At 39.7% G+C, this 26,331-nt stretch overlaps 2 protein-coding genes and 1 long non-coding RNA gene across 3 annotated transcripts in view; 2 read left to right on the top strand and 1 right to left on the bottom strand.

The window, feature by feature from the left end:
* LOC120746634 (CD226 antigen-like) overlaps positions 1-26,331 on the bottom strand; it is a 344,409-nt gene that overhangs the window by 16,896 nt on the left and 301,182 nt on the right. The gene's annotated exons all lie outside the window — the stretch shown is intronic.
* LOC120746636 (butyrophilin subfamily 2 member A2-like) lies at positions 10-3,944 on the top strand. The gene is made up of 3 exons (XM_040052067.1): positions 10-218; positions 2,141-2,488; positions 2,727-3,944. The coding sequence occupies exons 1-3, from the start codon at positions 146-148 to the stop codon at positions 3,008-3,010; spliced, it is 705 nt and encodes a 234-aa protein (XP_039908001.1). The 5' UTR covers positions 10-145; the 3' UTR covers positions 3,011-3,944.
* LOC120746660 lies at positions 24,850-25,557 on the top strand. Its single transcript, XR_005698899.1, has 2 exons — positions 24,850-24,957; positions 25,407-25,557. It is a non-coding gene; the product is annotated as an uncharacterized LOC120746660 (long non-coding RNA).

Here is a 26,331-nt window from a genome sequence, read left to right as displayed (position 1 = left end):
AGACAATGAATGATTGACAGCAGCCTTATCAAATCCAAGGCCAAGATAACAAAACGCAAACCGGTGTGCTGTACTGTCAACACACCGGTGCACCGGCTCTTCCAACATAAACCCGTTCGTGTAGTCTGACTGTGCTTCATGAAACATGTTTGCTGTAACATCTCCGTGGCTCTGCTGGACTTTACTGTCTGTCTCCGTCGTGGGCTTTACCTGTGCGGGTGAGTTTGATTTTAAAATCCTAGCGATTTATTTCTTACACGCTGTGATGCGCTGTTAGAAGTTAGCTGCTTTAGTTTGGGCTGCTCACAGTGAGGACGCAGGTCTCCTGTCACCAAACCTCTTCTGTCATGTGAGAAAGTGGATGTTAGTTTTTAGATGTACTCACACACGTTTACATAACAGTTTGTACAATGAAGCTGTGAAGAGTTTACTGTATAAGAAACAGTTTATAACCGCATTACTCATCCTCACCTGTAGAGGCAGCAGCTGGTGCTTTCATTCACTTTAAAGCGGTGTCAGACAAACATGGACAAATTGCTCTAAAGGTTTATTATTATTATTATTATTATTATTATTATTATTATTATTATTATTATTATTATTATTATTATTGATTCGTCCTTCCGACACTGCTGATAATAGAAAATCTACATTTACTTCAGCCATCACTCCTTAAATCCCCTCAACTCTGTACTATTAACATGACTCACTGATGCCCCTCTGAGTGTAGATGGAGCGCATGCATAAAAACAGTAGGAACCTGGGTGACACTGCAGTGTAATATTAATGCAGTACATGTTTCTGTTATGACTCCTGAGCACGATTGAGTCAAAATGTTGATAAAAAATGTTGAAGTCTTTGATAGCAAATTTCTTTCTGTAACAATGGAAAACACAATCTAATATAAACATGCACAAACTAAGGAGAAACATTTGTGTGGAGTCCAGCAACACATTATTTGCATTACAAATCACTGTGTGTACTTCACAGTTCATTTTATTGCCACATTTAGAGGACAGTGGTGACGCCTGAGGCAACAAATGTAAAACATTTCGTCAACCTTTATGTAAACTTCAGAAAACAGCAATCGGGATCGTTAATTAAGACGGATGTAAAGAGCACACTTCTGTTTTTGTGGTCAAGTACCTTGAAGTCCATGGACATCATAAAATATAAAACTACACACATCATGTATAAACACAGATATAACGTTACCAGAAGATCATTGTCATATAGAGATAAGCAGTGTAGCCACATTTACCCATAATGAAATACTTTGGCTCGTGCTCCTCAGCTTTACATGAGCATATAGAGGTATGCACGGACAGTTTATGTCCGACAATATTTTCACGGACCGGCCTTTAAAGTGTCGCAGATAAATACAACAAAATAAAACCAGTACCGCTACCAAAAAAGAAGATTTATTCATAACACACGGCAAAAGACCCAGGAAAACCAAGTTAACAATAAAAAACAATTAAAAACCCTGAAAACCATCAATTTCCCACCCAAGCCTCAACCCCCCCGTCCCAACCCCCCGGTACTGGGACGGGGGGTTGGGGAGGGCTGTGCTAGTTTACTAATGTTCAGGCGACGTTTGACACAGAAAACCCGTTGAAACCTGCTTTTGGAAGGATGTGAAACAGTGAATATAATCAGATAGTAGATCTAACTTACTCCCGAATTAGAGCTGTCATTATATTTATACATAGATGTTTTTATTTAGAGTGCATACAAGTGCTAATGATGGTGGTGAATGGAGTATGGATCGTAGTGTCGGGACCGATAAGCATGTGTATGCTATATCATGTTTGTTTGCACATGTGTAAGTGTACTATATGCAGGTGAGAAAATTCAGGGCAGAGTCTGTTTGCAAAGAAATGAAGGTTTACAGAAGCTGGAGTTGAATATCTATTTATATTTATTTTGAATATTTTGCACTGTGAATGATACACTGGCATAAACATGTGTGTGTGTATTTGTGTCTGTGGTGTGTCTGGTGACCATTTAGCCTGATGTGCTGGACCCAGCGTGTATACTTCTCTGCCTGTAGCTCCTCACTCTGATTGGCTGCTGTACAAGTGAACAGTTATACTCAGACTTCTGTATCCTCCCTGCTTTGTGTTGTTTCCTCTTTCAGACCATAAACCTATCACAGCTGAGTCTGGACAGAACGTCACTCTGACATGTCGAGCTCCAAACAAGAACATCACTGCCATAGAGTGGAAAAGAGCTGACCTGGGAGAGGAATACGTCCTTGTGTATCGGCAAAAGCACTTTGATACCACCAAGCAGCATCAATCTTTTAAGAACCGGGTGGATCTGCAGGACAGACAAATGAAGGATGGAGACATGTCTTTGATTGTGAACAATGTGACGACTACTGATAATGGAACATACGAGTGTCGAGTCTACACAAGAGGAGAAAATCAAAATAATGCTCCAGAGACGCTCATATGCAGCATAAACCTTCATGTTGATCCTCCAGGTGAGTGAGTAGAGTTGAGTGTGTGTGTGATCAGAGGTGAAGCTGCTTCCTGGTTGTTGATGTTTGTTTCTAAAGATGTTGTTGATGAGACTTTGTAGAAAGCAGCTGGTCTGAGTGATGTGATCAGAGTGCAGTAGATAATGTCTGACAGCAGTTTGAAGAGCAAATGGATTCTGTTCTGTTCTTCACTCATCACCTACCTGACAGCTGACACCTCACACCTGTTTCTCACCTGCAGGTCAGACAGGAGGAGACACAGAGGATGGAGGGAAGGAGGACGGAGGGAAGGAGGAAGAAGAGGGGAAGCAAGATGAAGGGAAGCAAGATGAAGGGAAGCAAGATGAAGGGAAGCAAGATGAAGTCAACAGTCATTATGGGCTGGTAGCTTCTGGATTGTTCCTTCTTGTCCTCCTTGTTGCTCTCGTGATCACTTCAAAATTGCCAAACAGAAATTCATCCAATCATCTTCCTTCTGATGAACCAGCTGACATCTGTTCTGAAATCAGAGTGTCAGCAGGATGAAAACAGCAGCCTGGTACAACATCAAGTCTTACATGGTACTTATGCAGCCTTTTTACTGTTTGGACCCTCAAAGCACTTTGTTGCTACACCACTCAAGATGGCGGCGCACGCTGTTGCAGCAGCTTACAGCTCTCCGTCTCAGTACTCTTTTGTTTAGTTGCTTAGTTTGTACATCCTTCTCATTTCTTTTTGCACTATCAGTTTCTATCGGTAAACACGGAGCTCTCTATGCTACTGAACACCATCAACAGCAGCGGGACGGTGTTCACGTAACTGCAGGTGATTTTAATAAGGCCAGCATGAAGACTACTCCCAAAGATCCATCAGCATGTGAAATGTCCCACCAGGGGAGAGATCACTCTACATCATGTTTACTCCAGCATGGAGCCATACCCCTCTCCCACTACGACCAGTCGGACCACCTCTCCCTCCTGCTCTCCCCAGCCTACTCCCCCCTCAGACGCAGTGCCAGGCCCACCACAAAGACTGTTACAGCCTGGCCTGAAAGCTACAGGACTGCTTCACACAGACAGACTGGGACCTATTTGAACACCAGGAGCTAAAACCTTTCACAGCACTGGACTACATCAAGTTCTGTATTGCAAATGTGACTGTGGACAAAAGCATTCGGGTTTTCCCAACATGTTCAGCCTGCTTCCTCAGGGATGCTACAGGTGCATCAGTACAAAAACCCACAGACTCAAACGGTTTCTTCCCTAAAGCCATAACCACCCTGAACTCACACATGCACCAATAACAGTTACACCACTGTGCAATCCCAAATTCTATGTGCAATAACCCGAACTGTATATACAAAACACTATTTATCTACTGTTGTTACACCAGATTGTATATTTGTACATTTTATATATTTGTTCCTGTTAATACTGTTTATATCTTAAAAGAACCCCCCCCCCCCCCCCCCCCCCACACACACACACACACACACACACACACACACACACACACATATATATGTTTGCACTGGGTCGGAGATGCTCTGTATCTCATTGTACAGCAACTGTATAGTGACAATAAAGGAATCTATTCTCTTCTTATTCTCACATTTCTACTTGTTTTTTTTACCTGACATTCTCACACTCAGGGTTTAGTATCTTGTCCTTTAAAACTATAGAAGCCAGGAATCAAAGCACTGCTGCCTGCACCACCCGAGCAAAGCTGGCCACAGGACAAGTTTAAACAAAAAACAAACAAACAAAAAAAACCCACCCACACTTGAGGCAGCATGTGAAAGTCATGTCCTTAAGAAATGGGAAGAAATTCAGCAAACTCCTGAAACAGAACCTGGGAGATGTATCTGGACCTTCAGCTGATCTTTATCCTTCATCTTGGTTCTTGGTGCAGCACCTTAGTTCATCCTGAACATAAAACTAAAGCAAAGTGTTCTCGCCTCATTGTGAAACTCTACAGAGGCACTGTTAGATTTTCATGGTAGTCAAAGGTGCTTGCAAAGAAAAGCGTCTGGACGTCTTTAAGTTGCTTGAAGACGTTTCACCTCTCATCCGAGAAGCTTCTTCAGTTCTAAGGTCAAATGGTGGAGAGTCCCAGATCTTTGCAAGCTCCTTGACTACGATGACCTGGATGACTGAGAAGCTTCACAGACATTTTCATTGTAAGTCAACATGACCACAGCATTAGATCCAGATCAGGTCTTTGCTTCACCTGCACTCTCTGTTCCTCTACACTAGTATCAACACAAATCATCATGTTTTAGTTACTGAGACTTTGGGAAAGAGTGTGAACATTTCTACGATTGTAGCCTTTTTCAGGATATAGCTTTTTAATAACTGTTGTTAATAAAGGGTAAATATTTATTTTGCTGTTGGGATTAAAATGATTGTCTTCCAGATGTTTTGATGTAACATTTCAGATGTTTTGTGATTAAAATCTTTGGGAGCTGTAAAATTAAACATTTTCATGTGTGTTTGATGTTTATAGATGTGACTGCATGTTAACTGTAGTTTGATGCTTTTGCTGATTTGCTGGCTTTGTTCTTTTAAATGTCAGGATAAATTTCTCCTCAGTTCATCAAATATTTACACTGAAGGAGGAACTTTACATTTTTCACACTCCTGTGTTTGTTAAAGTGGAAACTGTAAGTGGTATATTTTTTTTACCCTCTGTGTAAGACTGTTTAAAAAAGAGGAACATCAACTGTTAGTCAGCTCTAGAAAGTTCATATCTAGAAAGCATAATTGAAATCCTTTGGGTTTTGAAATCAGAGCTGAAAAGTTTTCACTTTATTACACAGCAGTCATAAACCCTGCCTGGTCCTGACTAATGTTGGAAGCAAAACAGGTTTGACCAGGTTGGAAGTTGAGTGGGAGACTGTGGGGGAACACCAGGAGTGCACAACATGTAAAAAGTATTTACAGAAGATATTTTGTGAAGTTTATTTCTGTCCGTGTGACGTTTCCTCCATACTGGATACAAAACAGCTGCTGCATCGTCACAGAGTCTTACAAACTCTCCCTGGTGCTCACTCAGAGTTGGAGCTTCGCTGTCAGTAGATGGCAGCACAGGCCATGATTGAACCTTAGGAGTAACAGTCTGATTAACCTGGTGCTACTTACTTTTCCTAAATCAGCTAAACGAACTTCTTCTTTCAAGTAACTTCACACTTGGCACCATGTGTCATAATATTTAAAATGGGGAACAGTGGTCAGGTTTGATAATAAATGAATAAAAATGTCCTTCATATACTGATCCACTGTTCGTGGACACCTCCAAATATGAACATTAGACTGTTTATTATGAGTTTTGACTTCATGGAGGATTTACATTTACATTTGAGTTGGCAGAGGACATTATGGGCTGGTAGTTTTTGTTTTGTTACTTGTTTTTGTGTTCGTTGTTGTCCTTGCGATCACACAAAAACTGCCAAAGAAGAATTCTTCTGATGAGCCAGCTGACAGCTGCTGAAACTGCTGAGTGTCAGGATGATGAAATCAGCAGCCTCACAGAACCTAAAGTCTTACTTAGCTCTTTTCTACTCCATTTTAACCCTCAAAACACTTTAAGCCTCATCAATCCTTATTCTCACATGTTACTTTTTAACCCTCAGTGGTTTTTAACCCGAGAGTCACACCCTCACACTCAGATGGACACATGAGGGTGAACGTGGGCTTCAGTATCTGACACTGGCTGATTACAGAAGCCAGAAATCCAATCACTACCATCAATATCTCCTGAGCCATAGCTTCCCACAGGCCAAGTGTCAGGCCTAACAAATCAGCGGCAGATGAACATGTGAAAGTCATGTCCTTAAGAAATAGGGAAAAAAATCAGCAAAGTCCTGACCCAGGACCTGAAAGATACATGTGGACCTTCAGCTGATCATCTGCTGTTCACTGAAGCCTCAGAAATGTTCATGAAACACAGTGTGTGTGTTTATCCAGTGTCGTCTGTGTGTTTACTCTGCATTTCCTGATTGCTTCAGGTCTGTTTGGGATTCAGGAGATTAATCCAGATTTCACTGGTTGTTTTAAACGATTGTTTAATCAGTAACCTGTCACATGTGAGGCAAATACATTAACCACTACAGCGCTGTTTTAAGATGATCAACACAAGTGAAACAGCAGAAGTCCCCGCTGGAGGTCAAAAGGTCAGATTCAAAGACTATACGACTGCTCTTATCAACTGGACAAACATTTATTTATGGATTTCTAATATTTATGACATTTATTCTGCTCCTTAAATGTTTAATAAAACCAGAGTGTTAACAGCCAGGACATGTGTCTGAATGTGGTGGAGAATTAAGAGAAACACACACATTAGCTACAACTTTACATAACTCGAATGCAGTTCAGTCTGTTGTAGATAAGATATGATCGAGAGCGTTTTTCACAGTCATGAAACATTCACCTGAAGATCCTTCTTTGTTTCAGTGTCAGCTGGGAAGCAGTTTAAACAGAAGAGTTCTTCCACTTTTTGCACGTAATACAATTTGATTACAGTCATCCAATTTATAAACACAATAACTACCACACACCGTTTTAAAGGGATACTGTCGTTTTGTTTTTTTGTTGTTGTTTGTTTTTTTGTGTTTGTTGTTGTTTAATTTGCTCATGTGGTCATTTGCAACACGCAAAGCAGACACAAAAAGATATTCAGCTCCCGGGAAAGTTAAAAGCTCCAGCCCTTTAGCAGGCAGGGTTTTGTCTGACTGCTTTGTGTGTGAGGTTGTTTTTTCAAGAGTGAACTGTGCAAGTGAAAGGAACTCTTAATGCTTCAGCATACTGAGACATTCTGGACATTTCATGCTCCCAACTTTGTGGGAATAGCTTGGTGGGACATCACGTGTTTCACAGGTTTGAGATTCACTCATACTAAATGTCTTTATTGATTCGAGCCACTCCACACCTGTAAAACCATCTAAAAATATTAAGTTATTTAATATTTTCTATATCTTTGGTTACTTTAGAAATGTCACAGCATGTCAGACCAAAATACTGGAATCTGAGGCGATATTCCCTGCTGTCACGCGTGTGCTCGTTTAACCGGAACGTCACCTATACAAGCTTTGTTTGAGTCATAAAAAATATTCAAGCTGTTTGCACATGTTACCTTTCCTCGATACAGACGTTCTGTGTCAGATCACTACATTTCTTGTCTTGTTGTGATCGCTGACGTCTCGCTTGTGGTTTCAAATTCCTAATGTGGAATGGTGTCTTTGAGTCTGCAACCATAAAATCAGAAATCGATATTCTAAAAGATGCTTATGTTTATGTTATTTGACATGTCGCCAGGAACCTTTGAGATATTTTCATGTTTTATAAAACTAAAGTGATAAACAACATGAGCATTGCCCCGAAATTGTTTCACTTGGGCCAGACATTTATGGTATCCTTCCACAAGCTTCCATCTATAATAGTTTGCTGGAGTCTTGACTCACTTGACAGAACTGGTGTATAAATAGATAAATCAAAGCTTTGGGGTCATTAAGACTGACAAAGTGGAGTTGTGGTGTAATGTCGGCAAGCTACAGGCAGGAAGCATGACTGTAGCTTGCCTACATTACATTACATTACATTACTACATTACATTACATTATACTGTATGACTGAATGTTGCAATCAGTGGGTGTGGCATAACTCTAACTACTGAACATGAATCTTTGTGAGTCAAAGAAAAGCTGATGGAATTTTCCACTCTTTCCAAGCGCAGCACTGCTTCTGCATCAAGTATTTACTGCACACAGATAATCTCAAAGGTGAAATCACAAAGTTTCTCTCTTCAAGAATGTTTGATCCTATTTGAAGTGCCAAGAAGCGACCAGTGCTGTAATTGACTAATGCATGGGTTTTATAAGCTGATGGAAGTGTTTTCTATTCACATTGAATTGAATTCTATGTGAATCTGAAGGTATCCTGTAACCTGACCTGTCAGATTAATGCAGCGCTGACAACTAAATGACTCTTGGGTCAGACTCTATGCAGATAATTTACTTTGTTTGTAAAATGATAAATTCTTTCTCTCAATCTTGTAATCAAACTAAATGCAGAAAGGTTTTGGTTTAAAGTTCAGCTTCACCTCTCCCACTGTTTATTTTTCTTTTTATTTATTCATTCATTTTACAGTGTTCTTCTGTGACTCAAAGAAGAAAACAACAGCTCCGGCTGTTTCTGTCTGTTGTGCTATGACTCAGTGCTTATGAGTCAAAGGCAGTGCAACTCTCTCTGACACTGTGGTGCACTCTGTTATTGCACATTTGTGTCTCTCCTTTATAAGGTCTAACAGTACTTTTGAATTGTTTAACCTTGAATTTGACACCTAGTCCTGCTGTCATGAAACCTGGTCTGTTGGTGTGATGTCATGTGATGTCTGTAGGACTCATAGACATAGTTTGGCTCTGTAACTTGATCAAACTGAGCTGTGGATCAAAGTCAGTCACATTTAAATATTCTTCTGTGTTTCCTTGGTTCAAAGTCTCTGAGAGCCTCACAGTTTGCTCCTTCTTAGTTTGACCTACTATTGAAATGTGTCCCACATCTGAGTCTGCATTGATGGCCTCAGAAACAACCACTTTATTGCTCTGTTTATGAGCACGATGACAGGATTGTGTGTCAGAGGTGGGAATTCAGATATTTCTATGAGCCTTTTTGTGGGGATTCAAACTGATTCAGCATGCAGTGTACTGATAATAATCCAGATATTTACCTCCAAAAAAAGCATGTCTACACATGTCTTATTTTTTGTGTTTTATAGATTTGAAGTGACTGCGCTTATGTTTAGAAAAGAGCTGAACTTTTGTAATTCACACACACTCACTATTCAGCTCCAACATTTTAAAACCACCGTAGGCTGAATTGTTCTTAAATAGTTTATATGTGATGTTAGTTTTTCTTTAACTCATATCACATAAAAACAGGGTTAAAATAATACAAAGTTTAATGTTTTACAGTCATGTAAAGTAAAAAAAACATTTTTGAAACTACTTATATCAAGTTATTTTAAGTGGTTCCACTAAACTGTGCAAAGTGACTCTAAAGAATCAAACTAGGTTTTACTCAGAAATGTTGAATCAGCTCAGCAAAGCCACTGAGTTAACCTGACCACTTTCTTTGGCTCTGTGAGTGTTTTTAAATTTCAGATTCATAATGAATTAATATTAATTAATATAATAAACTATGAAATCCCATGAACTGCAAAAAGCTTCAGTAGAATTTACTTTTATTTATTTGCTCTGAGATTATCTTGGCACTGAAGCAACAGACAACACAAAGAAGAGACAGTAAATATGATATCAGCACAAACTTTGCATCAAAATTGAAATTTAAATCATTCAAGTTTTACTAAGATATGTGGTACTGATTCGCCTGACTTATCCTTCACCTCCTCTATTCTCCATTTTTCCTCTCAAAACAGTCGTTGTCATAATATTTATTTCACTTAAGTACTTTTAACGGCAACAGCAGCTAAATTTGCCTCTTGTAACTGAAATGATTTACCTGTGGTTTCAAATTTCATGTGATCTTGTGATATGTGAAGCGAGGCAACTAACCACTCTTACTATATTGTATCACGTCACCTCAACAATAATAATTTTCACAACTGTTAAGTTGTTGAATTTCATCCAGATCATACACGATTTAACTACGTTCACCAGAGTTTTACAATTATTTTGTTCAAATTACACATTAGACTTCTGTAAATGTAACAATCAGTTTCACTTCCTGTTTAAAATTTTCAGTATCTCTGACATCAAATGAGCAAAAAATAGTCTTAAATATAACAACACCCAACCTGACAGACTGTTACCAAACTACACCCTCCACTTTATTTAGTTCATTGTCAAAATTGCTTCTTCTTCTGCAACAAGTCAGACAGCTTCTTACTCAAATTGTGCACTTTACTAATTCATGGTGTCTCCTTACTGATTTCTCATCTTCAGAGATGATTAAAATAATGTTTAACAGGTAATAGTGTAGTTCTATATTCTGCTTATGTATACAAACACAGTTATACAACATCCAGACTTTTATCATGAGCTGTGCTTGGTTATAGGGGACGATGACACATAAAACAAGCACACACAGACAGTCATCATGGCTGTGTGTGCTTTCTCAGAGTGAGTTCCACCTACAGTGAAATGTGACACTGGAGTTTGCATGTGAGTCACATGACAGGCATTAAAGACATTCTTTAAGGCTTCTTTAGTTTGGCATTAGTGAAATAAATAGCATATTTTCTTCATGGAAGTGAAAGGGGGTGTTTGTCTTAAAATAAACCTTTGCTATTGATTTCAAGTCCCAGAACTGAGTTCAGCTGAGCCCCACAGGAAAGTACTTACACTCCACCCCCATAGTTCAGTTTTTGTGCAACATGGAGGCAGTTTTAGAGGGAAGCTGACAGCAAACGAATCAAATGCAAACATGCACTATGCTGCTGTTGTAGCTGTCATGTGTGACAATGTGGTTTTAGTCCCACGTAGATGAGTCATATAGATAGATTGAGTCTGCATATGTTGAGACTAACACTAAATAATAGTAAAACTGTGTTACTTCAACTGTTTTATGTGTGAGTTAAAGAAAAATTACTCTTTGTTCTGTGTACAAGGCAGCGTCCTGCTGTTTCTGTGGTGTGGGGGAGGTGTTGAAACCAGCCCTGAACACAAGTTTGAGTGAAACACAGTTTTAACTTTTAGTCACAAAGGGTTTTACTTCCATATTTAAGAAATATTTTCCGTTCTATATTTTCTGTTCAGATTGCATATCAAATTACTGATATGCAATCTAAAGTCATGTTGATGACTCTTTTATTTCTCTGTATTAACTACAGAAATTCCACAGCAAAATTTCAGTTTCATCTTTCTGAGTGTCCTGTTGTGAGACAGCAGAGGAGGGGGAGGTGAAGCTGAATGGCAAACCACAACCTCCATTTTCTTCTCTGCTTACAGTCACAGGCTCATTAGGAGCTGTGGAGGTTACATTTTAATTTCATTTTATTTATTATATATCAAAGAAGGCCAGTATTAAGGATTATTATCAGCCTTTACTTGAAGAAATAATCCTGTGCTGCAGGGCTGTTGCCAGTGCTGCACACCCTTGGCCTTCTCTCAGTCAGCTTCATGATGTAATCACCTGGAATGGTTTCCCCTCACAGCTGTGCCTTGCCAGGGTTCACTTGTGGAATTTCTTGCCTTCTTAATGGGACCATCAGTTGTGATGTGCAGAAGCCAGGTTAGTACACAGTCCTATTTGACAATTGTTAAATTCACATTATGGCAAGAACCAATCATCTAAGTTAAGAGAATCGACAGCCCATCATTACTTTAAGAACTGAAGGTCAGTCAGTCAAGAAAATATTTAAGAATATGAAGGATAAAACACATTTTGAGGTATTTCACAAGCTTTTGTTTACTACATAATTCCATTCATAGTTTTGACTTCAGTGAGAATCTACAATGTAAATAGTCATGAAAATAAAGAAAAACCATTAAATGAAAAGGGTCCAAACCTTTGACTGTAGTGTAAATCTACTTGTCTGTATCTGGATTGTAGTTCTGCAGCTTTTGAGCCGTCAGTATCAACTGTTTGTAAAAGGGTCTCTTTGATTTTCTTTAGCTTGTAAAAATACAGCAGAAACTAAAACATAAAACATCAAAGTAGCAGAAACAAAAACACAAACAACATATTTAATTGCTAAAAATAGGACAAAATAAATAATCACCCAATAAAATGATTAAAAAGGCAAGTTTTTATTTAAAATGTTTTAATATTTTTTATTTACTTTTTCACAGAACTAAAAATGAAAAACTAAACTACTATACTACATTTTTAAAGATTTTGTTTAAAAATGTGCTAACCCCGGTGGCACAGTGGGTTAGCACTGTTGCCGCACAGTGCTAACCCACTGTGCCACCGGGTGATCGATATATGCATTTTTTTCTTTCTGCCCATTCTGTTGGTTTTTGTTTTTTGCCCTTCTCCCCCGTCCCTCTTCTCAGCTGTTTCTCTTTCCCTCTTTCTTTCGCTCCTTCTTTCGCCCAGTCAAGTCTGTCCCGTATTCAGCAAGTGAAAATAAAATAAACAATAAAAGGTGAATCAAATGGACCATTATGGCAAGGCTGGGATGGTCAATTTGGTAAAGTAAATCCGTTGGGCATCTTTCTTTGCCTTTAGACAATAATTCTGATGGCAAAAGAGCCAAACGGGACAGGCAAAAAAACAAAAAGAAGAAGTTTTGTGTCATGCTGCTTGCCACCATGTTGGTTTAAAGACCTCCTACCGTACAAAATAGTGACACATTATTCACAGAGGCTGCAAATTTGTGGACATTAAATCAACTTTTAAAATTTAGCCTCTGCACACTAGAACAGTAGATTTGAAATAAAACAATAAAGGTACAATTTAATTGCAGACTCAGCTGCAACTGAAGGATTTGAACAAAACTTCTGTATTACCTTCAATCATAAATAAAGTCTGAATACTTTGCCGAATACTTTGCAGGCAGTGAGTCTTTTTACTGCATCTGTCTTCAGTTACAATATATTTGTCCAGGGATTCACTTTTATAAAGCCAGGAAACGCCATGTAGGATGTGGTTCAATTGGGGTAGACCAACACAATTGCATTCTTGTTGGACCAAAGACCGCTTCTTCAAGACCACTGAGGGTACCACACATGACAGTTTCCCCTACTAAGAATAGCAACTACAGCCTCTGAGCTACCTACAGTCTGGTAACCTAGACAATGAGGAGAATGTGCTGGACAGGTGGAGAGAACGTTTTGTATTTCTATTGCACCAAAGTAACTAGTGCACTTTCCTTTTTACAGAATGTAACAAAAATGTGACTTGGCCCCTTATAATACTGGAAAAAAAATCATCTGCATATCTATACTGATATGGGTAATGTGTAAGGAACAAATGGATGCCACATTGTTTAATAGAAATGAAAATGATCTACCTACAGAGGGCTGAATTCAACGCTACCCTGAAAATCAAAGGGGTTTGGGTGATTAGTACCAATTCTTTCATCTGCCTGCATATTCTCGCCTACTAAGGTCAGGCATTATTGTACAAGAGGAGGAAACCAGGATCAACGGAACCAGCGTAGGGCCTGACAATGTGTTCAAGGATTTCATCCTGATTCCTAATGGCAGCCTGTAGAGGTCTCTAGAGGTACATAAGCTTTAAAATGAGAAGTACTACATATTATTCTAGATATTAGATACATGCAAGTTAATATATGAAATACCTTTGAAAACATCCATGTTTATAAAAGCACCATGCTGCAGCACCAACAACATTCAGGGAAAGCAAAACACCAAATAAGGCCCAAGCAGCAGAGCATGCTCCTACAGGGACACAATAATGAAGAACATGAGAATGAGATGATTGTTCTTTCCCACTTTTATGACATTTCGTTTTTTATTACAAACTTAATTCATAAGACTGAGACAATAAGGAAACATAATCCACCCAACATGAGTCAAGCACGTGGCTCACAAAGAATGAGATTTCCACACTGGATCAGTGGGTGGCTGTGTTCATAATGAGGGTTTACAATGACTTTTGGCTTTTTTTTAAAAAAGAGAAAAAAAAAAAGCACTGTTGCCGCACAGCAAGAAGGTCCTGAGTTCAATTCCACCATCAGGTCAGGGTCTTTCTGCGTTTGCATGTTCTCTCCCGTGTTTGCGTGGGTTCCCTCCGGGTACTCTGGCTTCTGGCGTGAATGGTTGTCTGTCCCTGTGTGTTGGCCCTGCGACCTGTCCAGGGTGTACCCTGCCTCTCGCCCTATGACAGCTGGGATAGACTCCAGCGCCCCCACGACCCTGATAAGCGGAATTGAATGGATGGATATTTAGTTTTTCTTCATGCAAATCTTCAGATGTCCTTTTTAGAGGATAAATACACATATCAGTCTAAGATGTGACAGAAATGTCAATCAGGAGTCGTATCAGTGAACACAGTCCTGACTAACCTGCTCACTGTGTATGGTAACAATGATCAGATGAATGTTTATTTTTTGATGTTAGTTTAAACCTGATTTGTTTTTTATTTTATTCCAAACTGAATTCACAGAAGATGAAGCATCTGAACTGAAGTTAAAAAGACAATTTCTTAGAGAGACATAAGCTGCATGAAGGAGTGGAAGCTGAATGTGATATTTTGTGGCCTCTGTGTGATTCATTACCAGAGACTGTTTGACTGTTAAGCAGTGACTCAGTGAGTCTGTTTAAATTTGGTTCACAGTTTTTCAAAGACTTCCTGTGTGTAAGGAAGCAGAAAGTGGAGCTTTGCTGAAGGGTTTCTGGGATAAATACAATAAAAATGTGTTGATTTGAATCTGCTGACTCACAGATTAAAGAATAAAACCAAATGTATTTAACTGTGTGATTAAGAATTAGAAATCAAATATTCGGGCTGTCCTGTTTAAACAGCACAGAAAACAAAATGAAGAAATTCATGCAGAGTTCAACAGGAACTGTTGACTCTCTGTTGCTGACTCACTCAAGCAAATTCCTGAGTGTCACATTTACTCCTGTGGGATCAGAGTAGTAAAACACCACGTGACACTGGTGCTAATCTGAGCAGGGATCACATTTCTTGGCACCAAATGCACATTACGTCAACTTTGTATCCATGAATATTACAACATGCCTGCTGCTGGTTGTTCCTCTCTGTGTTGTGAATCTGTGTTTAGTCTTCAGTGACAGTTGTGCAAGTTTCAGCAGTTTGAGACGTGATGATTGTTTGTACCTCTATTACAACAAAGGCCACAAGTTAAAGTTTAATACAGGAGTATCTGTAATTTGAAGCTATTCTGATGTGTGCAAAGACAGCAGAGAAATTCCTCTTTACCAAGAAACCCTGTTTATGAAGAGAAAACAAGGCAAACTTTTCACTTAGTCTAATGCAGCAGCTGCTGTGTGGAAACTTTACACAGTAAAGTAGGAAGTAAGTAGGAAGTCCAGAGTCTGAGTTGTTTAGATTAGGGAGTCCCACACCACCTTGCTTCCTACACAGTATTAATGTTGAATATTTTATTCTAGGCCTTTTACCGTTCCAAACAAATCTAGAGATGAGCCTGTCACAGTTGTTGAATTTTTCCACTGGGATCTTCACTGGCAGGGATTGGAAAAGGTACAATAGCTGTGGGAGGATACTCATTTTTATTGTTGTGATTCTTGCACTAAAAAAGTCTAGTGGAAGAGTTGACCATCGGTTTAGATCATGTTTAATATGAGTACTCAATCCAGCTGTCGCAGATTAGTAAATAGATTTGATACACATCACAGCACCGTCATTAAAGCCGAACCTTTCAAGCACGGCGTACAGGAAGCTCCAATCTGCACTGTGGAAAGCCTTCTCTGCATCCAGGCTTATTAGGGCTGCACTGTCCTTTTTTGTTTGTATCCAATTAATTAATCATTAATTAGATCTGTCACAATTGCCCCATATTGTTTAGCAATTACAGATGTGTATATTTAGTAATCCACAGTGAGTACCGATATGAGTCTGTAATTGATACAATATTCAGTGACTTTTCCCTCTTTAAGGATTACTGAGATAATCATGATCTCCACATGGCACAATGATCAGAAATATCTGTCACTCCAATTGTGCATTCAGTTACTCTATATAGATCCCATCTGTTCATTAAGATATTGTCTATTCTTGAGTAAGTGTTGGGAGTCTTTGAGTAGTGTGTATCCTCCTTATTCAGTGAGTGATGTTCCCTCCATACATCTACCATTCCCTGCTCCTTCATAAAGGTATTAACCATCCTCGCCAGGCTGTTTTTGCTTCTATTCGTACTTGTATCAATCCTATGGTCGTATACTACAATAAAGTCTCCTGCACACAACACTGTCCCTTCAGATTCTGACATGACTGTTGTAAGTAGTCTTCACATTTTGTTGATTGCTCTCAGGGGAATATAGAGATTGATTAGCGTCACCACCTCCCCTTCTAGTTTACCTCTTACAATAATGTCCTGAATTTCTTTAGAACATTCAAAATTAACTGAGTTTTTTATAATTTTGCTACCCTTTGCTACCTTTCTCATTTTAAGCATCACTTTACATCTCTTAATTGAGTTATTCATCCCATTGACATCAGAGAGCACTGTCCTCTGGTTGATGATGGATGAACCTCAAACCTGAGCCACAGTTCCCTCACTGCTCTTTTCAAGCAGCAACCATCACAGTTCTGCCACAGTTTGACCAGTCTGTCTCCATAATGGTACACAGTTTGACCAGTCTGTCTCCATAATGGTACACAGTTTGCATCACGACAGCAGAATCCGGCTCATTGTGTTCACACAATTTTAACACATTGCTAGTGTTATAGACTCACTCTGTGTTTACTAATTAGAGCCAAAAATAATAATTGGTGCTTATATTCTCCTCCTGTGTGTTTGTGTGTGCAGAGTTTCTACCAGAGCCAAATGTCATCGACTCCTCACTGAAGTCGTCCACCAGTCCAACCACTTTCGGTAGCTAGCTTTGTCTGCTAGCTGCACGGTGGTTTCTAGGATTAGCAGGTTTCTAATAAACCTCACACTGCAGCTGGATAAAGTTGTCAAATCAGCGATCAGCAGCTCCAGTCCTTTCAGTTTACTTGCGATCTAATGTTGGTCAGGAATATGGTGTGTGTGTGTGTGTGTGTGTGGAGTGGTTGTTTTCTTTAGCCTAGCCAACAACTCATCGGTTCCCCCCCCCAACTTCCGCTGTTTCCGCGCGTGCACTGTCGGTGTTTACCGATGCTTCTTACGGAGCCCCTCTGATGACATGGTACAAAAAATAAATAAATTGTGGCCACAAAATACTACTTCGAGGGCACGAAATAGGTATAACGTGCCCACGAAATGCTAATTTGTGGCCACGAAATACTTATTTGTGGCCACGAAATACTATTTCGAGGGCACGAAATAGGTATAACGTGCGCACGAAATGCTAATTTGTGGCCACGAATTGGGTATAACGTGGCAACGAATTACGCATTTGTGGCCAAGAAATAGATAACGTGCGCACATCTTATTGATAGAATTCCTGGACAGCTGCGTAGAGACACAAGCATAAAAGTAGGCTAAATACACCATGGACAGAGACAGTCTGATTAAGTTTTATTTCAGGCTGGGAATGAGCTACAAATGCATTTTGAAAAGCCTGGCAATGCAAGGAACCATCATTACGGAGAGACATTTAAACCGGATATTGAGAGCCAAGTCGCTTTACAGACGTAAGTACGACCTGGACGCCGGGATAGATTTTATTGTGAACCAACTGCAAGGGCCTGGGAAGGATCACGGTTATCGGTGGATGTTTACAAAGTGCAAACAACACGGCATTCTGATCAAGAAAGAAGACGTCAGGATCCTCATCTCTTTACTGGACCCAGTAGGTTCCCAGGTTCGCCAGACCAGACGTCTTAGAAGGAGGCAATATTTTGCTCAGGGGCCTAACTTTGTGTGGCACATAGACTCTTATGACAAACTAAAGCCATATGGGATATGTATTAATGGATGCATCGACGGTTTCTCACGCAACATCATTTGGCTGCGGGCCGCACACACTAACAGTGACCCAAAGGTTATCGGAGGTTACTTTGTGGAAGCAGTGGAGAGTCGTGGGGGTTTCCCCAGGCTCGTACGAACTGACATGGGCACTGAGAACGTGTTGGTCAGAGACCTCCAGCGTTATTTACGGAGAAATGACGGGGATGATAGAGCAGGAGACAGAAGCTACGTCACAGGAGCAAGTACCGCAAACCAGAGAATTGAGAGCTGGTGGGGAGTGATGAGAAAAGAAGGAGTCGAGTCATGGATCAAGCTTCTAGGAGAACTGAAGGACGAAGGATTCTTCTTTGGGGATTTCATTGACAAAGCTCTGTCACAGTTCTGCTTCATGCCAATCATTCAGGTAAATGGCCCATATTATGATAACTAGTGGTGGTAATTAATTACATTAAATTACGCTGTTTTAGCAGTAAGGGTAGCAAAATAATCGTTTACATAGTTAAAACGACATTACCTTTACCGAACGGTAAATGCAATGTATTCCTAACGTTGTTGAAGTAGGTCAACTGCGCTCTGTATGTGCGTAATGGAGGCTGAAGCATCAACCCAGCCAAAGTTTTTAAATCAGGGAACACTTTGCCAATTGAACTGATCAGAAGTCAGCACGACTTAAATGTTGTTTTTTTTCTGATCGGAGGACATTATCCTTGTCTGCGCTCATTCTGCATCAGTTATGCTGCAGCTACCGATCTGTCGCTGCCAGTCTGTCAAAAGCAGTCAGAGACTTCACGCATCAGTAACTCTTCAGCGCTCTATCATTGGTACATTCAGGTCTGAGATGATATTGGATCCCCTCATGGGATTGAAAAATATTGATTTTGTCACCTGTATTATGCGCATAAAGTTGAAAAGCTTTGCGCATCCGGACCAAGATTAGTATTAGTATTAGTATAAAGCCCAGATCCCACAACTTAGTGGTTTGCCTGGTGTGGTTCTTTCTTTTCCTGTTTTTGCAATCACTCCCTCTTCCTTTGGTTTTCATTAAACTGCATCCAAACATTGCTGCTTTTCAATTCATTTAAGGATGCACCACACTTATTTTCGACCATTTTAAAAATGCCATTTTAAAAAATTAGCTCTGACCTAATTCTTGTTTCTTCATCAGGAGGTATTGAATGACATCCGGAGTGTTTGGAATGCTCACCGTATAAGGCCCTCAAAGAATAACAACGTGCCCTGTGGGATACCTGATGTCATGTACATGGCCCCTCACCTTTGGGGTGCAGAAGACTGTCTCGTTCCATTGACAGAAGATTTGGCCTTGTGTAAAAATAGCTGCACTTTTGTTAGTTCAGTCCCATGTGATGTGCAAGTGTTTGATTTGTGCACAATAATAAGGAAGAATCAAGCTTGGAATTCCCATCTACCATGTCCCAGGCCCTTGATTTATATTTTCATCTCAGGGATACAGTTCGTTCACAGTTATTTGAGGCTACTTAAATGGACACAAACATACAAATGTAGTACATTTTGTACTTCAGTACGTATTCCTACAGCTTAATGTACTTATTAAGTAATTGTTTTTCTCCAGTCTGTAGTTATCTTGTCTTTGTATCAAAATTATCAGAAAAGACTGTATAACATAATTTTCATTTTATCCATGTTAGTAAATTAACTCATCATGAAGTGTTGCTTGCTCTTGGTAGCTACAAAGCGTGGAGTATTAAACTAAAATATGATACAGGTTAGAAAAAAATAAATCCTTTTGGGATTGAGTTAAACTTATCACACTGTTAAAGCATCAAAAGTTGTTCATAATAGTTTTTGGTACCAAAAGTGTGTTCATTTCTAACAAAAACAAGAGCACCTTGGATAACAACCACATAGACTGGCAATATATCTAATGTTGTGATCAATTAGACAAGAAGACCAAGTAGGCTAAAGTGTAGAATCATAGTTGTGTCACCAATGCTCCAAATGTTTCTTGAGCCTATAATTTTGTTATTGTGGAATAGATTAAAGCAATCCCATGTTTGATAAAGAACGGCTTCTTTTCTTAAAAATCATAGCACGTGTATGACATTACAGAATGAGTAGTTAAATAACTTTCAGCGGTGTCATTAGACATGTTCATGCTTAATAAAGATGTATAGAATGCAACAGAGAGGACAAAGTTTTGTACAAATGAGAATGGTTTACTGGTGTCTTTCAAAATACACCATACTCAAAAACAGGTTGTATTTTGCATATAATAACAGGATAAAATAACAGTTATTTCTAAAATGTTATACAAACCTCTTTACAATGTAACCAATCTCTGTAATTGACAACTTTTCTTCTAAACCCATTAGGAACATAAAGGTTCACATTCTTGTTTCTATTAAGATTTCTGCAAACATCTGAAATACTTTAATATAGAACATGCTTAATCAGTTGGAATATGGTATTTGTAATGGTGGTTGTACTTATGTATGTATATACAGTAGACAGCACTCAGCAATCTTCCAGTTTGTAGAACTGTTACTGTATGCTATATTGGAAATATTTGTTACTCTTCCTGTAGTAAAAAAGTATTAGAATGTTAAATTAGTAATTTTATTTTGGCACTAACCAGAAACACAGTAACAATGTGTGCAGCAGGAACAGATGCACTTCTATGTTTAGTGTACGGATTCCTACCAGGTGAAGCACTGAAAATATTATTTAAATATGTATATGTATTTTCAACTGGTGTTGTTTTGTGGTCTCATTCCCCAAGCAATTTGTTGCCTTATTTTGTCCCCAACACTCACTGCTGCTTCTGCAAAATCAGAGTGCTAAGTGCTGTCTACTACAGGTAACTCCACTTCAAAAAACCTGAACATTCCCTTTAGCTTACTATTTTAATTGGGGGGAGAAACTAAGAAAGCAATTACTGACCAGATGAAAAAAAAGGCTGCACATGAAAAAGGCACAACGGGCTACACTGTTAAGAGAACTTAACCACCCAGTCTATTGAACATTCACATTCATTCCTTCATGTTACTGTTAACTACACCCGTGTTTCTATGAACTGTAGGGCAGAGTGCCTTGAGGACCAAGGTTGGGTAACACTGACCTACACCACATCCATCACCCACATAGAGCTTGTGAGAATGCTGTTAAATTCACTGCGAAAGTCTGGATAGCTGTGATAACCAAGGGGCAGCTTTAGTACACATCCACATGTGTGGGATTGTGGTCTGCGGAGGAAATCTGTAGTTTCTATGAACTCAATTAGTATGGCTTTATCCAACAGATTGGATCCTGTACAGAACCGCAGGAAAAGCTGAAGATAATTGAAATCAATTTCTCCAATGTACCTTTTCAGGTAACGAGAAACTGTTGACTGGGCAGCTGTCATCTCCTCTGGAAAGATTAGAAGCTCCTTCACTGTTTTTACAGTCGGTTTTTTTTTCTGCTATGAAATGATGCAGTCCTTCTGGTGGGAGTAAACCAGCTACAGAACCCACAACGGGACGCCAGCACTTGATTACAAACATTGGGGCCTGAATAAGTACTTTGTGTCCTATCTGTGCCAAAACAGGGAGCAGTGTGTCCTTGGTAGGAACCTGCTTGCACTCATGTGCATCAAGTACTTCCAGCAATTCATCTGTATCCACTGAATTGAAGTCATCCAAAGCCTTCAGGAGAACAGATCGCTCTTCTTGTGAGACATACAAAAGAAAGGAATCTTTTAAACTACTGGTTGTCGAGCCGTACAATATCTCCTCCAGAAAGGGTATTGCAAGCTTCACTGGGAAGTAACCAGCTTGTTTCCACCCTACAACAAACACTCTAGCTATAGCCTGCCATTCTTCACACTGAAAGTCATGCCGGATGAATGGGACTTTCACCTCAACTCCCAATGTGCAGCTGTCATAGAAATCCATCCAAAATTCTGTCAGGCAGTCCCGCAAAACACCACTTCCTTCCCCCTGTTCAAGCTCTCCATTTGGTAACAACATTTTGATATTGACCTCAGATGAAATAATGTTTGAGTCCTTAAAGGCACTGATCAAATCAGGAAGACAATGACCTCTTCTAACAGTCAGTATTACGGGACAAGATCGTGGTTCAGGGAGTGCTTGGTCAGGAATATTGGCCTCTCCTGTCAGCCCCGGTGAGAGAGACAATGTGTGATGAGGTGGATCCGACTCTTTTTCTGTAAACAGTGTTTCAGGGTTTAGTTCAACCACACTAATATCCACCCTGTTATCCCCACTAATAATAACAACTGCATCAGAATCTTCACTTTCACCTACATTTGGCAGACCATCCCATGGTAATGTGTCATTCAGTTCCAAATATCCACTTATGGAAGCTCCATCATTAATTACAAAGTTTGATGGTTCTGAATTTATGTTTTCCACCAACAGATCATCAGCGGCCTGATTAGGTTCATTGCCAGTGAGATCTACCACAGAGGGCTGGGTTATTGCATGATCGGCCTCTACGTCTTGGGGCTGCTGTTGTGTTTTCTTTCTGGTACACAGATAAAGTCGCAGAATTTTGACTTTACTTTGCTTATACAACTCATCAACTGTACTGGAAGCATCCACATGCATCTGTGAGCTCTCAATATGAGTTGAATAGTGTGAAAGAATTTTGTTTTTTTTTTGAGGTGCCATTGGGGAAAAACAGATTTTCAGCCATAAGTTTGATATTTGACACTGTTTCATTTTTATCTACAGATAAATGCCTTGTTCCACCACCACTTACAGACTTCACCTGTTTGAACCCACCCTTCTCCTCATCAAAATCCATCCAGCCAACCTCAATTCGTCTCACTATTCGTTTTGCATTTGTATTTTCTGCCCACTGAGACAATTTCTTTTTAGGAGGCATTCCCTCAGCTCCTGTCAGTCTTTGTCGTAGCCTTGAGAGTATAGTTCTTTCCTGGATGGTGACGTCCGTGACAGTGTTGCTTGTTCTGCAGAAGGCCACAGTGGAGACTCTATCGCCAACTTTGGGAGTACTTTGCCAGGTCATTGTCTGTCATTAAGGGAATGACAGTTTCATCAATCTGAAAATATAAATAACAAATTAATAAAATTGTCATATTAAAAAACAATGAATACATACAACTGCATATTTTAGAGTTGTTTTTTGCTATCTACTTTTGATAACAGATACTTTTGGTAATGTGGTACACATTTGTCCAACATAAGATGAACAAAAATTACTTTTAAAATTACTCTTTAAAACAGATCACGTCATTAATTTATGTCACTGATTAAACAAAAATATGAAAATTCAAATAAATTGTTTTAGAATGTGCATAGTAATTGTGGATTGCGGCTCTCCTTTCAAAAACAAACACACAGACACACACGCACGCACACAGCAACAGCTGCAGTGGCTTACATTCTCATCTTCAAGTTTCTTGATCACATCTTCTTCAACTTTACGCTCTGTTAAGAATTCTCGCAGCCGAGTATCCATAGCTGACCTCTAAACCACATGAAAATGAAATAAGTATTTTTACACTCAGTTATAAATTTTATGTAGCAGATTTTTACATGATAGCCTACCTATAAAATCACTTTATTTATGGCAAATCAGAATTTGATAATGATTGTTTTATTACTTAGATATTATCTATGGTAATGAGGAATGGAGCGATTCTCTACTTGGAGTTTAAGTAGTTCAGCATGAGCAATGGCGACCTGCATCAATACAAAATCATTCCGATCACTGTATGCTTTATTAGTTCCCTTGGCAACGTGATACCCGCAGTGAGCTACTGTAACTGCAAGGCTTCATCCGGTGATGCATTGAAAGCTACGGCTCATTTAGCATGTATTACCTTAACAAGTGTGACTCACATGATGCTACTTTCAAAGGAGATGTTCAGCAAAAAAGAGGCAATTTTAAGATGCTTTCCATCTAAAACTGTTATTATTGTCCAGACCAGATTAGTTGCACCAGCTAGTATGGTGATGTGGCCAGGGTAAAAGAGAGACACCTTCGTGACACAGAGAACTAAGGTTTTATGTTGAACATACCTCGTTTATTAGTAGCCTTCAGCCTTGCTCTACTTTGAAAGTGTGCTGCGGGGCCGCCACACGTCCTACAGTTAAAAATGAGTTTACGGCTATTAGCACAACAAAACAACGTGTAGTAACAACATGAGGATACAACATTTGAAACGTCAGCAGATACCATTTAGAACACAGTAACAATATAGTCTGAATAAATAACTGCCGAATTGCGGGATAACAATATGAAATAAATATAAAATATAATACACTCACCTTAAGGACATCACAACAGCAAGGACTCCGTACTATGGCTGACGCAGGTTCTAGTGAATGTGCCCTGGGATGATATATATATATATATCATCAAGTGTTTCGTGGCCACAAATAAGTATTTCGTGGCACGTATACCTATTTCGTGGCCACAAATAAGTATTTCGTGGCCACAAATAAGTATTTCGTGGCCACAAATAAGTATTTCGTGGGCACGTTATACCTATTTCGTGGCCACAAATAAAGTATTTCGTGGCCACAAATAAGTATTTCGTGGGCACGTTATAACCTATTTCGTGGCCTCGAAATGATATTTCGTGGCCACAATTTATTTATTTTTTGTACCATGTCATCAGAGGGGCTCCGTAGCTTCTCGACGTCCAGCCGAAAATTACGTGAACTGAATTAAATCGCCTACAACCCAGGGTCATCAGACACAAACACACTACACCTCACGGACGGGTCTTAACCAATCAGATCAACATACGTCATCTGACGATCAGTTTGTGTATGAACTTTAATAACACCAGAGCACAGTCGCTCCTCACTCCTACCGCGTTGCATCAGCATTACAAAGACTCCTCGGGAGGATTTTAATCCATTCACACAATGACTAAAACAATGGTTCCAGTGTGTGGATTTTCCTGCTGTGCGCTTATCTCTTCTCACACGCAACCGCGGAAAACAAAGGTAATTGGTTGTTTTTCATATTTCTAAGACACACTTTCACGAAAGTCTTTACAGACAGGAAACTGTATAACACTTTCCTCGTGTTGTTTTCAAACATTCTCATACCCAGAGTGCATAAAAAAAATACACACACACACGCACGCACACACACACACACACACACACACCACACACACATTCTTTTGTCCTGAAATATGTATTTTTCACTTTAGTTTTACTGCAGAGTTTAGGGATCTATTTTGGAGCTCAGTGTCATTCATCTGTATTTTCTGCACTTAGTATAAGAGATTGTGCTCAGCAGCAGGTCTGATGGTCAGTTTTAAAGGATTTAACGACTAGAAACCAGACACCTGTGGTCTCTCTCTGATACTCTGATTATCTGCTGTAAAAGTGAACACTTGAACTTTGACCCATTTAACCTCTCTGCTGTGTGGTGTTTCCTCTTTCAGACCAGAAAGTCATCTCAGCTGACTCGGGACACAATGTCACTCTGCCATGTCGAGCTCCAGACAAGGACATCCCCATCCTAGTTGTAGAGTGGAGCAGAGCTGACCTGGAAGATGAATATGTCCTTACTTACCGGGATGGGCAGTTTGATCCTGATGAGCAGCATCATCTTTTAAGAACCGGGTGGATCTGCAGGACAGATGGATGAAGGATGGAGACGTGTCTTTGATTGTGACAAATGTCACAGCTGTAGACGCTGGAACATACGAGTGTCGTGTTGTCCAGAGAAGAACCCCAGGAAGCGAGCTCATCTGAGAAGACGACCCCATCAGCATCATCCACCTGAGTGTTGTTGATCCTCCAGGTGAGTGAGTAGAGTTGAGTGTGTGTGTGATCAGAGGTGAAGCTGCTTCCTGGTTGTTGATGTTTGTTTCTAAAGATGTTGTTGATGAGACTTTGTAGAAAGCAGCTGGTCTGAGTGATGTGATCAGAGTGCAGTAGATAATGTCTGACAGCAGTTTGAAGAGGAAATGGATTCTGTTCTGTTCTTCACTCATCACCTACCTGACAGCTGACACCTCACACCTGTTTCTCACCTGCAGGTCAGACAGGAGGAGACACAGGAGAGAGGAGGATGGAGGGAAGGAGGATGTATCTGTTCTGAAAGTTGGTCTGTCTGTTTCTGCTGCTGTGCTTCTTTTTGCTGCCATTGTTAGTTTTTTGATGTATAGAAAACATGGCAGCAAAAAAACATCCACAGAATTGATTGTAATGAATTGAAGCATGTTTGAAATGCCTCTGAGGTTTTTACTCCTGGACTCTCCTCTTCGTGTTCTTGGGGGATGTTGCTAACTCCGGGTCCAATAACAGGCAACCCACCCGCAGTAGATGTGCTCGGTGTGAGGTCTCGCAGCAAGCTATCAAATA

This window comes from Simochromis diagramma, unplaced genomic scaffold (genome assembly GCF_900408965.1).
Source record: "Simochromis diagramma unplaced genomic scaffold, fSimDia1.1 OVJJ01000201.1, whole genome shotgun sequence".
NCBI lineage: Eukaryota > Metazoa > Chordata > Actinopteri > Cichliformes > Cichlidae > Simochromis > Simochromis diagramma.
Note: the sequence above shows the minus strand (reverse complement) of the source record. Positions and strands in the feature narration are given on the sequence as shown.

Coding starts and splice junctions, on each gene's coding strand:
- LOC120746636 (XM_040052067.1), top strand. CDS start 146: ATGTTTGCTGTAACATCTCCGTGGCTCTGCTGGACTTTACTGTCTGTC. Junction 219..2,140: donor CGTGGGCTTTACCTGTGCGG/GTGAGTTTGATT, acceptor TTCCTCTTTCAG/ACCATAAACCTATCACAGCT. Junction 2,489..2,726: donor CCTTCATGTTGATCCTCCAG/GTGAGTGAGTAG, acceptor TCTCACCTGCAG/GTCAGACAGGAGGAGACACA.